General features: G+C 41.8%; 1 protein-coding gene across 2 annotated transcripts in view; it reads right to left on the reverse strand.

Annotated features, from left to right (window-relative positions):
• Positions 1-23,297, reverse strand: part of ascc3 (activating signal cointegrator 1 complex subunit 3) — a 544,034-nt gene that overhangs the window by 145,173 nt on the left and 375,564 nt on the right. For both annotated transcript variants that reach the window (XM_043687007.2, XM_043687008.2), the window contains exons 25-29: positions 22,783-23,003; positions 22,471-22,556; positions 18,244-18,410; positions 14,533-14,678; positions 5,087-5,207 (exon numbers count right to left, since the gene is read on the reverse strand). In XM_043687007.2, coding sequence (XP_043542942.2) covers positions 5,087-5,207; positions 14,533-14,678; positions 18,244-18,410; positions 22,471-22,556; positions 22,783-23,003 — 741 coding nt within the window. The remainder of the gene's footprint in view (positions 1-5,086; positions 5,208-14,532; positions 14,679-18,243; positions 18,411-22,470; positions 22,557-22,782; positions 23,004-23,297) is intronic.

The following is a 23,297-nucleotide window of genomic DNA, read 5'->3' on the forward strand; positions in this document are numbered from 1 at the left end:
AGAGTCTGACATCAGTGTGGGTAAGTTGTTGGAGCTAATTCTGGAAAATAGGATTTACATGCATTTGGAGGGGTAAGGAATGATTAGGGATAATCTGCATGGTTTTGTGCAAAGGAAATTGTGTCTCACAACTTGATTGAGATTTTTGAGGAAGTAATTCTGGGTAATCCAAGATAGAGGAGGGGAAAAATTGTGGGTGTAAGAGCTGCTCCTTTTTTGAGATATTTTAGGTGTTGGAGGCGATTTCCTCATTTTCACAGAACATAAAACATTACAGTGCAGTACAGGCCCTTCGGTCCTCATTGTTGTGCCGACTTGTGGAACCAATCTGAAGCCTGTCTATCTTACACTATTCCATTCCCGTCATGTGTCTATCCAAGACCATTTAACTGCCCTTAAAATTGGCAAATCTACTACTGTTGCAGCAGTGCACTCCACGCCCTACTACTCTGAGTAAAGAAACTACCTCTGACAGCTGTCCTATAGCTATCACCCCTCAATTTAAAGCTATGTCCCCCTCATGCTAGCCATCGCTATCCGAGGGACAAGGCTCTCACTGCCCAACTATCTAACCCTCTGATTATCTTATCTATCTCAATTAATTCGCCTCTCAACCTTCTTCTCTCAAACGACAACAGCATCAAGTCCCTCAGCCATTGAGGAATTTACAAGAGCGAGGGGGTGTAATGGATGGCTGCTAAAGGAAGGGAGAAAAGCCACAGATACAGTCAGTCAGTTAGATGGGTTAACTCCAGGAAAGGTAGAAGGGGTAGGCAGGCAATGCAGAAGCCTCTTGTGGCTGTCCCCGTTTCAAACAAGAATGCTGTTTTGGAAAAACGTAGGGGATGATGGACTCTCAGGGGAATGCAGCACCAACAGCAAAGTTCGTGGTATTTTGACTGGCTTGAATGCAATGAGGGGTATGTCAGGTTCCAAGTGATCGATTGTGTTAGGCGACTCTCTAGTCTGAGGCACTGATCAGCGTTTCTGCTGCTTTTCTGCAGAAGAAAAATCAGAATGGTGTGCTGCCTCCTTGGTGCTAGGATCAAGGATATCTCAGAGAGGGTGCAGAATATTCACAAAGGGGAGAGGGACCAGCACAAGGTCATTGTACACATTGGAAGTAACAACATAGGAAGGGAAAAGGAGGAGATTCTGAAGGGAGAATATAAAAAGTTAGGCAGGAATTTAACAAGAAGGTCCTTGAAGGTAATAATATCTAGATTACTCCCAATGCTACGAGCTGAGGGTAGGAATAGGAGGATAGAGCAGATGAATGTGTGGCTGAGGAGCTGTTGCAGGGGAAAAGGGTTCACATTTTTGGATCATTGGAATCTCTTCTGGGGTAGAAGTGACATGCCCAAGAAGGACGGATTGCACCTGAATTGGAATAATACACTGGCAGGAAATTTGCTAACGCTGTTCAGGAGGATTTAAACTATCAAGATGCAGGGCAGAAAGGAACAAAGCAGAGAACAGGTAGGACTGAGAAATTAAGCAGCATTTACTTCAATACAAGTGGTCTAACAGGGAAGGCAGATAAACTGTGAGCATGGTTAGGAACATAGGACTAGGATATCATAGCAATTACAGAAACGTGGATCAGAGATGGACAGAACTGGCAGCTTAATGTTCCAGGATACAAATGCTACAGGAAGGATAAAAAGGGAGGCAAGAGAGAGAGGGGGGGGGGGGGGGGCGGGGGGGAGTGGTGTGTTTGATAAGGGATAGCATTACAGCTGTACTGAAGGAGGATATTCCCAGAAATACATCCAGGGAAGTTATTTGGGTGGAACTGAGAAATAAGAAAGGGATGATCACCTTATTGGGATTGTATTATAGACTCTGTAATTGTCAGTGAAAAATTGAGAAACAAATTTATAAGGACATCTCAATTATCTGTAAGAATAATAGGGTGGTTATGGTCGGGGATTTTAACTTTCCAAACATAGACTGGTACTGTCATAGTGTTAAGGGTTTAGATGGAGAGGAATTTGTTAAGTGTTTACAAGAAAATTTTCTGATTCAGTATATGGATGTAACTACTAGAGAAGGTGCAAAACTTGACCTACTCTTGGGAAATAAGGCAGGGCAGGTGACTCAGTCTTAGTGGGGCCAGCGATCATAATTTTATTAGTTTTAAAACTGTGATAGAAAAGGATAGACTGGATCTAAAAGCTGAAGTTCAAAATTGGAGGAAGACTACTTTTGACGGTATTGGGCAAAAACTTTCAAAAGCTGATTGGGGTCAGATGTTGGCAGATAAAGGGACAGCTGGAAAATGGGAAGCCTTCAAAAATGAGAATCCAAGAATTGATAGACAATATATTCCTGTTAGGGCGAAAGGAAAGGTTGGTAGGTGTAGGGAGTGCTGGACGACTAGAGAAATTGAGGTTTTGGTTAAGATAAAGATGGAAGTATATGTCAGGTATAGACAGGAGAGATTGAGTGAATCCTTAGAAGAGTATAAAGAAAGTAGGAGAGAAACCAGGAGGACAAAAAGGGGACATGAAATAACTTTGGCAAACAGGGTTGTGGAGAATTCGAAGTGTTCTTATGAATACATTAAGGACAAAAGGGTAACTAGGGACAGAATAGGGCCCCTCAAAGATCAGTAAGGCAGCCGATGTGTGGAACCGCAAGAGATGGGCGATATACTAAACGAGTATTTTGCATCAGTGTTTATTGTGGAGAAGCACTTGGGAAGATATAGAATGTGGGGAAATAGATGGAGACATTTTGAAAAATGTCCATTCTACAGAGGTAGTGCTGGATGCCTTGAAATGCTTAAAGTGGATAAATCCCCAGGACCTGATTGGGTGTAGCCAGAACTCTGTGGGAAGCTAGGGAAGTGATTATTGGACCCCTTGCTGAGATATTTGTATCATTGATAGTCACAGGTGAGGTGCTAGAAGACTGGAGGTTGACTAACATGGTGCCACTATTTAAGAAAAGTGGTAAGAAAAGACAGGGCACCATAGACCGGTGAGTTGTTGGAGGGGATCCTGAGGGACAGGATTGACATGTATTTGGAAAGTCAACAACTGATTAGGGATAATCAGAATGGCTTTATGTGAGGGAAATGATTCCTGATGAAGGGCTTATGCCCGAAATGTTGATTTTCCTGCTGTTCGGATACTGCCTGACCTGTTGTGCTTTTCCAGCACCACACTCGCGAGGGAAATCACGTCTCACAAAATTGATTGAGTTTTGTGAAGTAGTAACAAAGAGATTTGATGAGGCCAGATCAGTAGACGAGTGATTTATATGGACTTCAGTAAGGCGTTTGACAAGGTTCCTCATGGGAGACTGGATAGCGAAGTTAGATCTCATTAAATACAAGGAGAACTAGTCATTTTGATATAGAAATGGCTCGAAGATAGAAGACAGAGGGTAGTGATGGAAGGTTGCTTTTCAGATCAGAGGCCTGTAGCCTTTGGAGTGCCACAAGGATCGGTGCTGGGTTCACTACTTTTTGTCATTTATATAAATGCTTTGGATGTGAACATAGAAGGTATAGTTAGTAAGTTTGCAGATGACACCAAAAGTGGAGGTGTAGTGGACAACGAAGAAGGTTACCTAAGAATACAACTGGATCTTGATCAGATGGGCCAGTGGGCTGAGGAGTGGTACGTGGAGTTTAATTTGGATAAATGCGAGGGGCTGCATTTTGGAAAAGCAAATCAGAGCAGGACTTATACACTTAATGGTAAGGTCCTAGGGAGTGTTGCTGAACAAAGAGATCTTGGAGTGCAGGTTCATAGCTCCTTGAAAGTGGAGTCACGGGTAGATAGGATAGTGAAGAAAGAGTTTGGTATGCTTTCCTTTATTGGTCAGAGTATTGAGTGCAGGAGTTGGGAGGTCATGTTGTGGTTGTACCGGTCATTGGTTGGCCACGTTTGGAATATTGTGTGTAATTCTGGTCTCCTTCCTATCGGAAGAATGTTGTGAAAATTGAATGGGTTCAGAAAAGGTTTACAAGGATGTTGCCAGGGTTGGAGGATTTGAGCTATGGGGAGAGGCTGAATAGGCTGGGGCTGTTTTCCCTGGAGCGTCGGGGGCTGAGGGGTGACCTTATAGAGGTTTATAAAATCATGAGGGGCATGGAATAGACAAGATCTTTTTCCTGGAGTGGCGGAGTCCAGAACCAGAGGGCATAGGTTTAGGGTGAGAGAGGAAAGATATAAAAGGGACCTAAGGGGCAATTTGGAAACATGGTGGGCGTGGACTCGTTGAACCAAAGGATCTGTTTCCATGCTGTATGACTCTATGACTGCCATTTGTCAATCATTAGTGTTAATTTCATTTTAAATTAAAATACATGTCTGGAAGGAAACATTGAGTACCAAAACAGTCACAATACACTGCATTCCTTTATTACTTAAACTCCAAATGAGCTTACTTACATTGCTTCTATCACACTTTAAAAAGTACCACTAAATGTTATTGGCTACAGATGCAGAGCAATTATTACAGGATGATATTAATTTACTTTTTAACAGTTGAAACAATTGCACAGGAATCCTGGAGGTGTGCAGCTGCTTTGCTCCAATACTTTTCTTCGTATAAAAGACATTTTATCATGCATAGAAAGTCTGTACATTGCATTCATCAGGTCACATGGCCAATTAATTTTTATAGTATATTTGTTCATGGGAATGTGGACGTTGCTGACAAGGCCAGCATTTATTGCCCATCTGTAATTGCCAAGAGACAGTTAGGAATTAACCACATTACCATGGGTCTGGAGTTACATGCCGGCCAGACTGGATAATGATCGCAGATTTCCTCTGCTAAAGGAGATTAGTGAACCAGATGTTTTTTCCCCAATTGACATGGGCTGCATAGTCACCATTAAGCCAACTTTATATTCCATTTTTTTGTTGTTTTACTGAATGCAAATTTCACCATGTCCAGAACATTAGCCTGTGGTTCTGGTTTGCTAGTCCAGTGATATTGCCATTATGTTACTGTCTCATCTATAATATCCGACAGCAATGGATAGTTTCAAGAACATAAACAGCAAAAAAAGTAAGATTCAATATTTTATAGGTTGTTTTGCTATCTAATAAATTCTAATATTTACCTTGAAACGTCGGCTTGTTCATACTGGCCATGCGGGGGCAGTAATGCTGGCCTGGGAAGCCATGAATATGCACTTCAAGAGGAACTGGACGAACAGATGGTCGAAAGTTAAACAAACCATTCTAAATTAAACAGGAAGAGAAGTACAATGTTAATCCATATTATTTTAATGATGATTTAAAGTATAACTTTGATCTTTAATATTCAACTTAAGGTACACAGAGTTACAAACTCAATAAACAGGCTGGCTCTCCTTTGAAATATATTCACAAGGATAGAGCCTGTTAAAATAAACAAACTCCTGTGAGGCCAACAGGACCCATCCTCATTGCTGAGTTACTTGATTTAAAATGAGGCAGTGTTTTAAGTGCTACATTTGTCCTTAAAGTCTTTGGATTAGGCAAGGGAACATTAGGAGAGATTTTGTGGCATCCGCAAGAGTGGCAAATGTGATGATCGGGGGTGACGTAATTAAGCATGTGAAATTTCAACTTCCCGACAGCGGACTGAAAGACAGAGATCAAGTCAGAGGCATGTTGTGGTATGCTGAGTATCATGCTGGCATGTGGCAGGTTCATACAGGTAATAAATTTGCACAGAGCCACGAGGATCTGTTAGTGTAAAACTGTTTTTATTATGTTCTAACTTCAAGAGCTTTGTGGTACTTAGCTCATGATCTGCACCAGTTGAATTTGTAGAATTCTCGCTCAAGTCAATGGATTTCCCTGTTTAATTTTATGGCCAAAGGGAGGAAAACAAGAGAATGATAGCTTGCATAGAGGTTTCGTACTGACAAGACTGAGTCAGTTTTGAAGGGGGTTGTTCAATGGAATTGTAGCACACAGGCATGGAAGAGGGATCCAGGAGAAGACAGAGGGCGGGTCAGTGCATGGAAGGGTAAAGTGTCCCGAAAGTGGAGGAGGAGGTCAGGACAGTCAGTCAAGATAAGAAAATGAAGGGCCTGTTGTAGTGTTACCCAAATGTGCATCATCTCAGGGTGTTGGCAGGAGGAATACTTACAGTACTTCCAGTCCATCTACAATGTTTTATTTAGTCCTGCTGAGTGATATTGCACAATGTAATTCACAATACAAGGTACTGAGGGCCAGCCGAGTCTGCATATTAAGCAAGGTCTCTCAGACTGACAAGTACATCATCGGACACTAACGTGAACATTAAATAAAGAGCAAACAAAACATAACAATATTTAATTCCATTGTAAAGGGAATATTCATAACTCAAAAACAAAATCAGAAATTGCTGGAAAAACCAAATTGTCTGGCAACATCTGTGGAGAGAAAAGAGAGTTAACTTTACAGGTCCTGTAACTCTACTTTAGGATCTCTGATTCCCAGCATTCACAGTTCTGTTTTTTTTGTTTAGCAATATCCACACTCCCCTATTGTCATCTTACACATCAACTGTGAGGCTATAAACCAATTGACTTCTCTGTCAAAGCTTACCTCAACAAATAAAGATGGTGCACACAGGAATAAAGTGAAATCAATGCAATGCCAAACACTTAACTGAAATTTCATGTTGAGAAACCTCTAATAGTATTTGGACTCTCAAGACTTATGGGAATGGAAATGCAGCAGGAAATGAGGGAAAAAAAGAGTTTAAGTTACTTACAGTTCCGATTAAGAGGTTGGGAATGGCATGCCCCCAGCCATTGAGAAATTTTATGATACAAAAAAGGAGGTCTCTGTACTTGTGCTGGCCAAAAGAAAGGATTAGCCAGCACAATTTCACTTCCAGCTCTTGGTACACAGCGTTGCAATTACATTTCCAAGGGCCATGTGGAAAGATAGGGTTTATGTCTATTTCAGAGATAGGACAGAAAATAGATAGGAAATCAACAGAATAACAAACTAGTTCGCTCCCAGTATAATTGTACTTTTCCATTCCATCAAGTCTGGTACTGGGTAATGAACCCTGCCAGGTGTTAGATTTGCAGGTAGGTGAGCACTTTGGTGATAGTGACCACAATTCAGTTATGTTTACTTTAGTGATGAAAAGAGGTAGGTATATACCACAGGGCAAACTTTATAGCTGGGGGAAAGGCAATTACGATGTGATTAGGCAAGATTTAGGATGCATAGGATGGGGAAGGAAATTGCAGGGGATGGGCACAGTTGAAATATGGAGCTTATTCAAGGACCAGCTACTGCGTGTCCTTGATAAGTACATACTGGCTAGGCAGGGAGGAAGTTGTCAAATGCAGGAGCCATGGTTTACTAAGGAAGTTGAATCACTTGTCAAGAGGAAGAATGCGACTGATGTCAGGATGAGATGTGATGGCTCAGTTAGGGTGCTTTAGGGTGACAAGTTAGCCAGGAAAGACCTATAGAGAGAGCTAAGAAGAGCCAGGAGGGGAAATGAAAAGTTGTTAGCGGATAGGATCAAGGAAAACCCTAAGATTTTCTATAGGTACATAAAGGATAAAAGAGTGACTCGAATAAGATTATGGCCAATCAAGCATGGTCGTGGGAAGTTGTGCGTGGAGTCAGAGGAGATAGGGGAAGTACTAAATGAATACTTTTCATCAGTATTCACACCAGAAAAAGACAATGTGATCGAGGAGAATATGGAGATACAGGCTACTAGACTAGGTGGGATTGAGGGGCATATGGAGGTGGTGTTAGTAATTCTGGAAAGTGTAAAAATAGATAAGTCTCTGGGCCGGATGGGATTTACTTGAGGAATCTCTGGGAAACTAGGGCGGAAATTGCCGAGCCTTTGGCCTTGGTCTTTATGTCGTCATTGTCTATAGGAATAGTGCCAGAAGACTGGAGGGTAGCAAATGTCCCCTTGTTCAAGAAGGGGAGCAGAGATAATCCTGGAAATTATAGACCTGTGAGCCTTACTTCAGTTGTGGGTAAAGTATTGGAAAGGGTTATAAGAGGTAGGATTTATAATCATCTAGAAAGAATAAGTTGATTAGGGATAGTCAACACGATTTTGTGAAGGGTAGGTTGTGCCTCACAAACTTTATTGAGTTCTTTGAGAAGGTGACCAAACAGGTGGATCAGGGTAAAGCAGTTGATGTGGTGTATATGGATTTCAGTAAGGAGTTTGATAAGGTTTCCAACGGTAGGCTATTCCACAAAATACAGAGGGAGAAGATTGAGGGTGATTTAGTGGTTTGGATCAGAAATTGGCTGTCTGAAAGAAGACAGAGTGATGGTTCATGGGAAATATTCATCCTGGAGTTCAGTTATTAGTGGTGTACCACAAGGATCTGTTTTGGGGCTACTGTTGTTTGTCATTTTTATAAATTACCTGGACAACGACATAGAAGGATAGGTTAGTAAATTTGCAGATGACACTAAGGTCGGTAGAGTTGTGGATAGTGACAAAGGATGTTGCAGGCCACAGAGACATAGATAAGCTGCAGAGCTGGGCAGAGAGGTGGTAAATGGAGTTTAATGCGGAAAAGGGTGAGGTGTTTCACTTTGGAAGGAGTAACAGGAATGAACAGTACTGGGCGAATGATAAGATTCTTGGTAGTGTAGATAAGCAGATAGATCTCGGTGTCCAGGTATATAGATCTTTGAAAATTGCCACCTAGGTTGATAGGGTTGTTAAGAAGGCATAAGGTGTGTTAGCTTTTATTGTTGAGGGATTGAGTTTCGGAACGGTGAGATCATGCTGCAGCTGTAAAAACTCTGGTGTGACCACATTTGGAATATTGTGTACAGTTCTGGTCACCGCATTTTAAGGAGGATGTGGAAGCTTTGGAAAGGGTTCAGAAGAGATTTACTAAGATATTGCCTGGTATGGAGGGAAGGTCTTCAGAGGAAAGGCTAAGGGACTTGAGGCTGTTTTTATAGAGAGAAGGTTAAGAGGTGACTTAATTGAGGCATATAAGATAATCAGAGGGTTAGATATGGTGGACAGTGAGAGCCTTTTTCCACAGATGGCGATGGCTAGCATGAGGGGACACATCTTTAAATTGAGGGGTGATAGATATAGGACAGATGTCAGAGGTAGTTTTTTTTAAATCAGAGAGTAGTAGGGAGTGGAACATACTGCCTGAGCGTAGAAGACTCGCCAACTTTAAGGATATTTAAATGGTTATTGGATAGGCATATGGACGAGAATGGAATAGTGTATATTAGATGGGCTTCAGAGTGATTCTATAGGTTGGCGCAACATCGAGGGCCAAAGGGCCTTTACTGCGCTGTAGTGTTCTATGCTCTATGTTCTAAGTCATACAAAGCTGAAAGACAACATCCTCAATGGCTTCTTTTCAGCTGAATGATACATCCACTCTTAAATAACTCCATACAGGCCAGTATTCTGAGTCACCCCTTATTTAGTCTTTGACACTGATCCAGTTTCCTCAGAACCAGCTCTCAGTGAACAGAACCTCTGACGCTTCTGTTTTTATCTGTCAGCCAGGGTTTCCTGACTGGACTGATTAACAGCACCCCAAATCAGGGAACCCATATTCTATGGGATCCACCTGGCTGACCTATTACGCACTCCAGGCCCAACCAAGATAGCCAGCCAGGCATGCTGCCTTGATGCTGACTTCTTCTTTATATCCTTGGAATCATGGCCAGGAGGAAACAGTTCTTACATAATTTAAAATAAAATAAAATGGAAAGTGAGTGAGAAACTCAGCAGGTCTGCAGGCATTGTGTGGAGACATAAACAGAGTAAACAGACTCTTCGACAGTCCTGAAATGTCATCGGATTCTCTTGTCACTGACGTTGGCAGACCTGCTTTGTTTTCCAGTACTTTGTTTTATTTCAGAGTTCCAGTATCCACAGCATTTCACTTTTATAGGAGGCAGCTCTTATATCGCCTTAAATTCCACCAAACAGTATCCGGTGGGTCCGGTGACCCTTCCTCAGGACTGTTATGAGGAAGGGTTACCGGACTTGAAACATTAACTTTGATTTCTCTTCGCAGATGCTGCCAGACCTGCTGAGCTTTTCCAGCTACTTCCGCTATTGTTTTGGATTTACAGCATCCACAGTTGTTTTGGTTTTGATTCAGTTTCAAGTCAGGATGGCATAAAGCTTGGATAGGAACTTGCAAGCAGTGGTATTCCATACAGCTGCTGCCTTGCACTTCTAGGTGATCGAAGTCATGGGTTTGGAAAGTGCTGTTAGAGAAGACTTGGTGAGTTACTTGTAGAATAATACATGCTATTGCCATTGTGCGACGGTAGAGAGGCAGTGAATGTTTGTGATCATGATGTGAATAAAGAGTAACAATGGTTAAGGGGATGAATATGGCAGATGGACTTGAACCAAGTAGGTTGCTTTGACCTGGCTGGAGTCAAGCTTCTCAAATGTATTTGGAGCTGAACTATTCCAGGCAAGTGCAAAGTGTTCCATTACATTACTGTCCTGTGGTTTGTGAATGGTGGACAAGCTTTGGAGATACAGGAGTGGAAATTTCAGAATGCCACCCTCTGACTTGCTCTTGTAGCGCAATATTTATTTTGCCTGTTCAGTTCAGCTTCTGATCAGCTTCTGAACCCCTCGGATGTTGATACTGGGGATCTCAATGATGGTAATGCCAATGGAACATCAAGAGGCAATGATCGGGATGGTCATTGTGTAGAACCTGTGTGGCATGAATGCTACTTGCCATTCATCAGCCCTACTTCTGACTTTATAAAGGTGAGAAAGTAATCAATGAAGCAGTAGGAGGTATTTGGGTCTACATTACTATGTGGAACTTCTGACTTTCAAGGACTGTCCACAATTACCAACCTGCGTTAGGCCATAAAAAAGTTATAGCACAGAAAGATGTCAGTCAGCCACCATGTCTGTACCAGTTGAATAAAACTGCCACACAGTCTATTCTCACTTAACAACATCTGGTCCATAGCCTTGCAGGTTCCAGCATTTCAGGTGCAGATACAGGTTCCTTTGAAATGGGTTGAGGATTTCTACAGCAGTTTTACAGCAATTTCTGTTTTTGTTTGTTTCAGATCTCCAGTATCCAGTTCTTTGCTTTATTTTCCTTTCCATCATACCCTATTTTCCACCATTTGGCATGCAAATAGTCCTTCATCAGATTAACACCACAATTTTAGATGACCTCTCCACTTCTTTATTAATGATTGAGATTAGATTAATGGGGTTTAAAGTGGCTGGGTTGCATTTATCCTGGCTTTTGTGTACAGGACATACCCGGACAATTTTCCTTATTGTCAGGTAGGGTTGTAGCTGTACTGCAACAACTTGACTAGGAGCTTGACAAATTCTGGAACAAATAGTCTTCAATACTATTGCTGGAATGTTGTCAGGGCCCAAATCCCTTGTAGTATCTAACACCTCCAGCTGTTTCTTGATAATCACATGGAATGAGTCAAATTGGCTAAAGACTGGCTTCTGTGATTCTGCAGATCTCTGAAGGAAGTCAGGAAAGATCAGTTGGCACTTCTGGCTGAAGACTGTTGTGAATGCTTCAGCCTTAACTCGGCCCTGATGTTTTAGGCTTCCCCATTATTGAGGTTGGGAATATTTGTGAGATTGCCTTCTCCCTCTCTGGTGAGTTGTCCACAACCATTCACAACTAGATGTGGCAGGACTGCACAGCTTAGTTTTGATCCATTGCTAGTGGAATCATTTAGCTCTATCACTTGTTGCTTAGCACAGTTACTTTCATTTCACAGCTTCACCAATGACAACTCCTTATTCTTATGTCTGGCCCTGCTACTGCATGCTCTTCTGTTCCCTTCTTTGAACCAGGTTTATATCTCAAGCTTTTTTATGATTCATTTGTGGGACATGGGTGTCACTGGCTGGCCAGCATTATAGCCCATCCCTATTTGCCCTTGAGAAGCTGGTGGTGAGTTGCCTTCTTGTATCGCTGCAGTCCATTTGCTGTGGGTTGACTCACAATGCTGGTAGGGAGGGAATTCCAGGATTTTGACCTAACAACTGTGAAGAAACTGCAGTATGTTTCCAAGTCAGGGAGGTGAGTGACTTGGAGGGGAACTTGCAGTTGGTGGTGTTCCCAAGTACCTGTCCTTCTAGATGGAAGTGGTCGTGGGTTTGGAATGTGCTGTCTAAGGATCTTTGGTGAATTTCTGCAGTGCATCTTGTAGATAGTACACACTGCTGTTACTGACTGCCAGTGATGGAGGGATTGAATGTTTGTAGATGTGGTTCCAATCAAGTAGGTTGCTTTGTTCTGGATGGTGTTAAGCTTCTTGTCTGTTGTTGGAATTATATCCATCCAGGCAAGCGGGGAGTATTCCATCACACTCCTGACCTGTGCCTTATTGATGGTGGATAGACTTTGGAGTGTCAGGAGGTAAGTTACTCGCTGCAGTTTCCCTAGTCTCTGACCTGCTCTCGTAGCCACTGTGTTTATGTGGCGAGTCCAGTAGAGTTTCTGGTCAATGGCAACCCCAAGGATGTTGATAGTGGGGGATTCAGTGATAGTAATACCCGTTCTATGTCAAGGGGGAATGGTTGGAGTGGGGTGATGGTCATTGTCTGGCATTTGTGTGGTGCAAATGTTACTTGCCACTTGTCAGCCCAAGCCTGGCTATTGTCCAGATCTTGTTGCATATGAGGAAGGACTGCTTTAGTATCTGAGGAGTTACGAATGGTGCTGAACATTGTGCAATCATCAGAGAACATCCCCACTTCTGACCTTATGACAGAGGAAAGGTCATTGATGAAGCAGCTGAATATTGTTGGAACTAGGACACTGCCCTGAGGGACTCCAGCAGAGATGTCCTGGAGCTGAGATGACTGACCCTTCACAACAACAACCATCTTCCTTTGTGCCAGGTATAACTCTAACCAGCGGAGTGTTTGCCCCCTGATACCCACTGATTCCAGTTTTGTCAAGGATCCTTGATGCCATACTCGGTCAAATGAGGCTTCGACGTCAAGGGCTGTCACTTTCACCTCACCACTGGAATTCAGCTCTTTTGTCCATGTTTGAACCAAGGCTGGAATGAGATCAGGAGCTGAGTGACCCTGGCAAGATTAGACTTGGGGTGATGCTGGACCATATGACTGGAGCTGGTGGCCCATAAAGCAGCTCATGGATTGTCAGTCTTGAGTTGCTAGATCTGTTCAAAGTCTGTCCAACTTACTACAGTGATAATGCCGCAGAACACAATAGAGGGAAATCTCAATATGAAGGTGAGACTTTGTCTCCACAAGGATTGTGTGGTGGTCAGTCTTGGCTATGATGAGATCAAATATTTTTCCCTCTTGTTGGTTCCCTCACCATTTGCAGCAGACTCAGTCTAGCAGCTATGTCATTTCGAACTAATCAGTTTGTCAGCAGGGGTGCTGCCGAGGCACTCTTACTGGTGGACATTGAAGTCTCCCACTCAGACATTCTGTGTCCTTGCCACCCTCAGCACTGCCTCCAAGTGCTGTTAACCATGAAGAGGTACTGATCCGTCAGCTGGCATGGGAAGGAGTTGGAGCCAATGATATTAGGTTGGGGGGAGGGCTAGTTGTGCAGTACATGGTAATGAGCAGGAGGACTCCTTGTTTGACCTGATGTTGTAATTTATGATTGTACGAGCATGACTACTTTTGGCTAGTCTACAGGACAGTTTTCCCAATTTTGGCACAAGCCCCTATATATTGGTGAGTAAGACTTTGCATGGTTGACAAATTGGATTTCCTGTTGTTGGAAATTTGGTCAATGATGGATTGACCTTCCAGTGTCATTCCCTTCTTTAGACTTTGCAGTAGCTTGATACAACTGGCTGCCACTTCAGAGGGTAGTTGAGAATCAACCATATTGCTGTGGATCTGGGATCACAAAGGCCAGAGCAGGCAAGACTGTCAGACTTTACTTCCTAAACACCATTAATGAACCAGATAGGCTTTTACATTATTCGATTGGGTTACATGATCACCATTAGGTTAACATTTTTAATTCCATATTTTACTAAATTCAGATTTCACCATCGTTATGATAGGATTTGATGTCATGTCCCCACAACATTAAACTAGTTGCATGTCAAGTGTACATCAGTATGATAATTCAATTTTTAAACTGTAAAGTATTTATTGTATAAGCTGTGCCTACTTGCACCGAATGCAGTACATTATAAGCAGAAATGGCCAAATGTCCTAAGCATTCATGCTATCAGTTTTTTTTGAGGTAATAAAATCAAGGCCACAGAAGCTTTAAAATGACAGAAGGCAGTTTAGTGTTAAATGCGAAGTGAGTTATACAAGTTCTGTTAAAAGATACATGGCCTCAGTCAAAAGATGCATTTTTATTGTTCACTGAAATGCACCATCAGTGATATAAATGACAGGCACATTCTTCCATCACTGTCAGTTGCAGCTTGCAAATCATAGATTGGGTTCGGCAATGTACCATGAGATATGTGCTCACAAAGTGCACAGACACATATAATTCATTTGGCATTAGCCCATGATCTGTAACTGCTCCCTATAGTCTAATGATTTTTTTTCTAATATTGTTCTTACCTGTCGAATACCTAACCAGTCAGCCAGGTCTTTGGCATTTGCCAGTGCGGTCGATAGCCCCACTATCCTCACAGGGCTATCTGTGTGAGAAGAGATGAAACTAGTTCTGGACACAATTACTTCCAGCACAGGACCTCTTTCATCTCCTGAAAATAAACACAATTTATGCTGTTGCATTATTTTTAAGCATTAATCAATTTTATAAACAACACTTTAATTATTAAGCTCAGATAAAAAAAAAATCCATGCTTTCAACAGCAGCAATGGCAAATTATGGTTCTTTAGTTAATGTGAAGTACATTGTTTACAAAACAATACAGCAAGGTACAAATTGTGTTAAAATAATCACAATTGTAGTTACAATCCAAGGTAACTTGTAGTCAGACGCAAACACGCGGTTGATGAAATGGAGTGCAAACTTGAGAGCTTGGAATCGTTTTCCGCTCTACGACAGGGGAATGAATTAGCTGTTTGATGAGCATCTGGTAAGTGGGTATGGTCTATTATACTCTTAAAATTTGAAATATTTCACAAATTACAGTAAAATTAAGAAAATATAAAAACAGTGACATTAATAGGTGAATAATATAACTAAATAACTAAGTAAAACACATTAAGTTTGGCAGGATACGTGATGTGACAATGTGTAATAATTTAATTGTCATTACTGCTTCAGATTTCTCAAGCCTTTCCCCATTTAGAAAATATTTTTACGCTTCTCTTCTTTCAATTGAAGTGCATAACTTCACACTTTCCCTACATTGTATTCCACCTGCCACTTTGTCTGTTGAAGTCCGTTTACAAAATTTTTTATTCATTACTTCCACCTGTCTTTGTGACATCTGCAAACCGAGCAACAATGACTTCAGTTCCATTCTACATTGTTATAAATTAAATAGATTATTACATCCTTTGATGTGATCTGCCATTCAATATTATTATGGCTGATGATCCAACTCAGTCCCTATTCCTGGTTCCACTTCATAGGGCTAAAGAGATCAAAGACTAAGAACTCTATCTAGCTCTTTGAAAACATTCACTGTTTGGCCTCAACTACTTTCTATGGCAAAGGGTATAAGGAGTTCATAGAATGCTTTTGAGGTAATTGCTTAGAACAGTGTGTCCTGGAACCATAGAAAAATATATATTTGACATGATTTTGTGCAATTTGACAGAATTGATGACCTAAGAGTAAAGGCACCCCACGTAGCAGTGACCAAAACTATTACATTGCAATTTACATTGAAAGGACGAAGAATGGGTCTAAGACTAATTCTTTAAACTTGAATAAAGGTAACAATACTGAGACGAAAGTTGAGCGAGCTGAAGTGAACTGGTATTCTAGGCTAGGAAGTGGATCAATAGAGATACAGTGACAGACATTCAAGGGGGTATTTCAGAATATTCAGATATTCATACTATAAAGAAAAATTCTAATTGGAGGACCCATTATCTGTGTTAACTAAAGTAGCCAGGGAAAACATCAAGCTTAATGAAAATGCGTCAATCTGGAAAGTAGCAGGCCAGATGATTGGTCAGAATATAAAGAAAAGCAAAGTTGCAAAGTCACTGAAATCTGATTATTCCATCCATTTGAGGCTTCCAATTAATAAAGTCACTTTAATTTTCTATGGGGGACTAGAAAACTAAAGTCATTCTCACATGTGCCACCTCAAGTAGATGACATGATCAGATTTCAAGTAAGTTGGAACATGCGTTTTCCGTTTATTTATCTTCTATTGCCATCAAGACTGCAGATCAATGTGCTTGTATAAAATCACCGATGTGATCTTAACAATTCAGCTTTTTGTGCTGATAGTACTTGTATTTGTAAGGGTGAAACCCATACATATAAAGGTACAGGATATTGGTGCACAGTATTTCGTACATCATAGGCAGGGAATCTTTAGTAATAGAGAAAAAAAGAGGTGTCAGCACCCATGGCGCAAGGCTACCTTAGAAAGTTTCTATTCATCACCAGTGAAGACAAAGTGATTCGGTCTCAGTTATTCAAAGCAGTTAACAATGAGGAGTTTGTGACATTATTCTTTCATAGTCTCTTAGCAGCTCTTTTCAAATTTGGATTCTAAATACAATTCCCAGCAATAAACTAAGATCTTAATCTCAAATTCCATTGATTTGATGTAATGAAACAGGAATCAGACAAGCATAAGATGCAATTTATATAAACTAGCAGCATGCCAAAAAATCTAATGCATGCTTAATGATCTTTCTTCTCATTTGGCATTGGCTACCCACCCATCACAGGCTGACTTAATTAATTCTAGCAGTCAAGATTTCAACAGCCCAGTCATATATTCATTTGTTTCACAAGTTAGGAAATTTCCAAGTTCAAGTGTCTTTCTTGAATTAGTTGTTTGTCGCTGATTCATTGGAACTGTAATACAGTCCAAAACCAACACATGCATGTCTTAGTTTGATGTAACATTAAGATAATCAGTGTTGCAATGTTCCCAACAATTTATCATTCCTCACTTGTGGCACATGGCACCTTGTTAAATTGATAGATAGGTCCTTTGATGTTGCCATGGAAATCCTCCCCTGGATTTCCACCCTTGACCACTGAAAGTTTTGAGCTTTCAGAAGAACGGACTGGCTAGTAGAGAGCCGCTGTACCCTAAACCATTACCATCACTGTAGGAGAGATACCCACTCCCATTCCAGAAAAGCCACCTGCTTCCACCTTCTTGGGACATTAGCCTACACTCCAAACCCAGCCCACACTCGTGTACAGATCTCTATCGATCCATACTCTGGAAGAGAACTCTAGCCTCACACAGTCTTCTACAGACCAAAATTCATACTCCAGTACTGATCCTCACCCTGGTCTGGTACACACCAGGATCACAGTCCTCACTCAAGTAGACAGTTCGGTTCCACCTCAGTGTAGACTTCTACCACTCTCTAGAAGACAACCCTGCTTCTGTCTTAGCCCAGTATAGAACTTTACTATAACCCTTATTCTAACACATACTTCAATTCCCACCACATACAAGAGACCTATCACAAATCCGTTCTGATACAAACGTCAACTCAAGCCCTCACTCATATACAAATTTCTACTCCATCCCCCACTCGTTGTTTTGGGATTTTTTTCACCTCCACACTTTATGAACTCAGTTTCTTGCCTTGGTATTATGGAGGATATTAAGTGTGTCAACCTGTTGAGAATATGATCAAAAGCAGCCAATTGGTCTCCTACATGGCATCAGCATAATTACACACAATAACTCCTCCAGATCCTCCAATCATAGGTTCCTTCCCTGCCAGCCTTGCTGCTCTTCCAACCATTGATCCAGTCTCGAAAGGAACAAAGACAGACAGAGAAGGAATCTCTGACTGAAGGAATTGATGATGCTTGCATGGCAAAGACAGAATCGCTGATTGGAGGACTAGTTCCATCTCTCTCCATCCATCTCTCTCGCTCTCTCTCTCAATCTGCTTGTCTGATTAGAACATGCAGTCAACTTCCGCATTGACTGATTTACAGCAGAGTTGCATTTTCATGCTTTTGAAAAAGAAATCCCCGTATGTTGAAGTAGCCCAGGTTACAATGTTTATTTGAAATAAATCTGTCAAACAGCAAAAATTCCTCATCCTGCTTTTTGGATAGAAAAGACATGATTAAAATTCAGGGGAGGAAAGAATGTATAGAATTAATTAACAAAACTAATATCTTGCAGTGCTTACCTAATAAATGGATCTCATCAATAATGATGATTGACACTTTCTGGACATAGCTTCTATTTTGCCAACTTCTACTGATGCCATCCCATTTCTCAGGGGTTGTGACAATGAGGTCAGCTTTTGCAATTGCTTTCATGTCTGGAGTCACATCTCCTGTCAGCTCCACGACACTAAAGACAGATAAATGCTATTATTCCCACAGAAGTCAAGTGATAAATGAAGAACTGGAGGCAATCAGCTCCACATACTTTTGTTAGCATTTATTCACAGAATACACATTTCAAACATGCACCACCTAACCCATCCCTACTTACAGTTTGACCCTAATTATATGAATCCACGTGAACCCTATTTAACATCGACCAATGAAAATAATCAACACATAACAAACAGATTCTATATAACGAAGAAACAAATAAATCAAAAGACCTCCACATTCTACACAAAGAATTACGTTGTGGCCTTCTCCAGGGCCTCATTTAATTCCATCTACATTTCTTGTAGTGAAGCAATCAGGCAGTTTATATATTGTTCATTTAATTCTAGAAATGTCGTTTGTTTCATATTGGCAAGATCAATCCATGACTTTTTCAATGTACTTTGTGAAAACATACTCCCAAAACAAAGAACCATGATACAACAATAAATGAGTTAACATTAACATTCCTGATGAAGGGCTCATGCCCAAAATGTCGACTCTCCTGCTCCTTGGATGCTGCCTGACCTGCTGTGCTTTTCCAGTGCCACTCTTTTCAACTCTACTATCAGCATGCTAAATACACAAAATTTCACTTAACGTTTTTATAAGCATACATTAATTGCCTCAGTATAACTTAGTACTATTGGTAGAGGAAGTGGTTTTTATCAAATCCTTTTATTTTCTTGGCATTTTCAACCAAAACATTTTATACTCCACCCATCAGAATGATTATGAAACCAACTACATTTGAATACTTGTCAAGAAGGTTAGCATGAAAAGGTTATTAAACATGACTGACTTCATGTTCATTGGTCATTTGTTAAGCCATGTACCAGCCATGATCTCACTGAATGGCAGAGCAGACTTCAGGGTCTGAAAGGCTTACTCTTGTTTCTATGTCGAAAAGTGTAGTGCTGGAGAAGCACAGCAGGTCAGGCATCATCCGAGGAGCAGGAGGGTCGACTTTTCAGGCTTAAGTCCTTCATCAGGAATGGGGGGCAGACACAGAAGTAGGAGGGTGAGGGTGGGGCGGGGGGGGGGAAGGCAGCTGAGAAGGCGATAGGTGGATGCAAGTGGAACGGTGATGGTGATAGGTCAATGGGGAGGGTAGAGCTGATAGGTGGGAAGGAAGATGGACAGTTCAAGAGGGCAGTGCTGAGTTGAGGGTTGGATCTGGAAGGAGGAAACTGGTGAAATCTATGTTTATGCCGTGTTTGAAAGGTTCCCAAGGTGGAAGCTGAGGCATTCTTCCTCCAGTCATTGGGTAGCTTGGATTTGGCACTGGAGTAGGCCCAGGACTTGCTGATCCTTGGTGGAGTAGGAGGGGGAGTTGATGTGGTTGGCCACAGGGCAGTGGGACTGTTGGGCGTGTGTGTCCCAGAAATGTTTCCTGTTTGCAAGTTGGTGTCCTGTCTCCCTGATGAAGAAGAGACCACATTGAGAGATTAATTCTGTGGAAGATAGCATTGAGTTCCTGCGAGGCATTTGCTAGCTCTATTGGGATAGCTTTGGACAAAGTTAGAGGGAAAAAATGTGGTGCTGGAAAAACACAGCAGGCCAGGCAGCATCCGAGGAGCAGGAGAATCGAAACATCGATTCTCCTGCTCCTTGGATGCTGCCTGGCCTGCTGTGTTTTTCCAGCACCACATTTTTCAACTCTAGTACTCCAGCATCTGCGTCCTCACTTTCTCCACAAAGTTAGAGGGGTATGGCAACCAAGAAAGAATAAAACAAGAGAATACCAAGGCTTGCAAAATATTCAGGGATACAGCTGGCACTAGCATAGAGAATACCTTAATGATCTGGTCTTGGTGTGTGGGAACAATTTCAAACGTTGCAGATGACACTAAACTTGGAAGAACTGTAGACTGTGAGGAAGACAGTGTGGAACTCTAAAACAACATTGACAAGTTACTGGAGTGTGTGGGTAGGTGGCAGATCACATTCAATGCAGAGAAGTGTAAGGTGATGCACTTTGGTTGGAAGAACATTGAGAGACAAATTAAATAGTGGGTACAATTCTAAAGCGGGAAGAGTTTCTCCCTAAGCAGAGGGACCTGGATTAATGTGCACAGATCATTAAAGGTGGCAGGACAGGTGGAGAGAACAGCTAATAAAACATAGTATGTTCTTGGCTTACTGAAATGCTGCCAACAACAGTCCTGGGAGCTCAGACACTGTCTCCAAATGACTGACTGCCTGCCCTTTCTCACCCCACACTTTCCCTGGAGTTCTACACAAGGGTGTATCCTAAACCCCCCTCTTCCCGAGATAATCTTTCCAACATTGCCTTGTATAGGGAAAAGGTGGAACCTGTCAAGACGTTTTAGTAAAATGTTCGATGTGTGGCAATGTTTGTGTGTGCGCTAGTTGGATACTAATCTACCACAAGGCAGCAGCAATCTTGTTGTTGGTGTCCAGTCTGGCTGCCCCAGAGAGGGGGTGGGGGTGGGGTTGGGGCAGATGGGGGTTGGGGGTGGGCAGGGGCCGGGAGGTATTGGACGGGGTTGGATGGGGTTGGGAGAGGACGGGGTTGGGGGGAGGACAGTGTTGGAGGGGTTGGGAGGCGGGCAGGGGTGGGGCTGGGGTGGGCTGCTGTATTGAATGGGGTTGGGAGGCGGGCAGGGGCTCACGCAGGGTATGCTGTTGTCTCGTCTCCTGAGAGGAAACCGGAGCACCCGGAGGAAATCCACGCAAACACGGGAAGAATGGGCAAACTCCACATAGACAGTCGCCTGAGGTGGGAATCGAACCCGGGTCCCTGGCGCTGGACTTAACAGAAAACTCCGAGCCCTAGAGAATAGGCATTTAATCAATTAACCAAATAATCAATTATCTGAACGAAATAGTGCCTGCCCATCTCATTTGGATAATCAAGGTTCCTTTGTATTAAAGAACAAGAGGGCATGGATTTAAAGTGATGTGCAAATGAAGCAAGGGTAATGTGACGAAAAAATCTTTTTCACACAGCGAGTACTGGGCGGCACGGTGGCTCAGTGCTTTGCGCTGCTGCCTCACAGCGCCAAGGACCTGGATTCGATTCCCACCTCGGGCGACTGTCTATGTGGAGTTTGCCCATTCTCCCTGTGTCTGCGTGGGTTTCCTCTGGGTGCTCCGGTTTCCTCTCTCAATCCAAAGATGTGCATTCAGGCAACTTGGCAAAGCTAAATTGCCCAAAGTGTTAGATGCATTAGTCATTTACCCATTAGTCATGGGTAAATATAGGATATAGGGTTGGTCTGGGTGGGTTACTCTTCGGAGGGTTTGCGTGGGCTTGTTGGGCCGAAAGGCGTGTTTCCACAGTGTAGGGAATCTGATCTAATCTACTCGGGGTCTGGAATGCACTGCCTGGAAATGTGATGGAGGCAGGTTCAATTAAAGCATTCAAAGGGGCGTTGGATAATTATTTGAAAATTACATGCAGGGATTGGGGAAAAGCAGGAGATTGGCACTAATTAGCAGAACCAATGAAGGTACAATGAGCAAATGGCCTTCTTCTTTGCAATAAGAATTCTGTGATTCTGGAGCCAACCATTACACAGTTGTAGGTACTTATTTAATGGAGATATACATTCCAGACATGCACCTCCTAATCCAACCTCAATACTAGTCTGTTTCTATCCAATATGAGCGCAACTAATTCCCTAGTTAATACTATCACCTGCTAAAAATTAAATACAATTCAGATATAATTTACATCATGGTCATGTCATTTGCAAGTTAAAAGATTCAGCAATTATGAATATGTTTTATTTTGTCAATTAAATTACAGTTCTCTTACACTTGTGAGCTTGATACTTGGTCAAGTTTTAAGAAAGTATCTCAAGCTTGGGACATTTGGAGCTGGGTATTTGGTTGGCATTATACTAGAAATTCAAGACTACAGCGAGGTGATGTTTTGGATATAATGCCCACATGTACACCTGCTTGATTTAATTCTACTCCAAACAACAGCAAAAATGTGCAGTTGACTTGTTTCACCACTGAATACCTCATTTGATAAAAAAAATCCCATTCAGGTTGATGCTTACTTTTTACCCAGCTTTTCTGTAATCCTGACTTTCCAATCTTCAATTCGCTCACGGACAAGTGCTTTCAGAGGAGCAATGTAAACGGCCTAAAAATCATACAAGAGTTCAAAGGTAACAAAATTAAGCTTCAGGAGTCAAATTCCGGGAACAAATAACAGGCAATAAAAACTCAGAACCTAAGTTTCAAAGAGGGCAAAAGTATTTTTTGAGAGAAAGCTTTTATGATAAACCTTCTCTAAGCCTTTATGAAAGTGTAACTTGAATAACTCAAACAAATATGCTACCAAGAGACAAACTTAAACCCAAAATTACCTTAGATGTTGGGTATTTGTTGAAAAGGCGAAATATCGCCAGTTCAGCTGCAACCGTCTTTCCAGACCCAGTGGGAGCTCCAAGCAGTACATTACAGTCAGTATGATACAGGGTGTGAAATATCTGAGTCTGGATTGGGTTGAAGTGTGTGAACTTGTACAGTGCCTCATACTCTCGATTTCCCAGAGCAGTGATGGGCAATGGCTGCAGGTCAAGCAATTCTATAAAGCACAAAAAATTCAAGCATGTAATATCTATGAATATACACACGTGACCAGCCAAGATGGAAACAAGCAGATAATGTCAAAAGATTAAAAGCCCTCTTAGGGTGCAAAAGACAAGGTTTGAATTGCAATGTCTTTATTCAAGAGAGATGGACTAAAAAACAAAAAATCAGACAAAATGTTTCCCGATTTGTTTGGGGACAGATACAATCAACACGAACACTTTCTTTGAGCAAATTACAAAATGTTTTTCTAGCTAAATTGTTAATATAGCACTGGCATACAACATGT

Source organism: Chiloscyllium plagiosum, unplaced genomic scaffold (assembly GCF_037043375.1).
Source record: "Chiloscyllium plagiosum isolate Xiang-an unplaced genomic scaffold, Cpla_swu_hap1 HiC_scaffold_3, whole genome shotgun sequence".
Lineage (NCBI taxonomy): Eukaryota > Metazoa > Chordata > Chondrichthyes > Orectolobiformes > Hemiscylliidae > Chiloscyllium > Chiloscyllium plagiosum.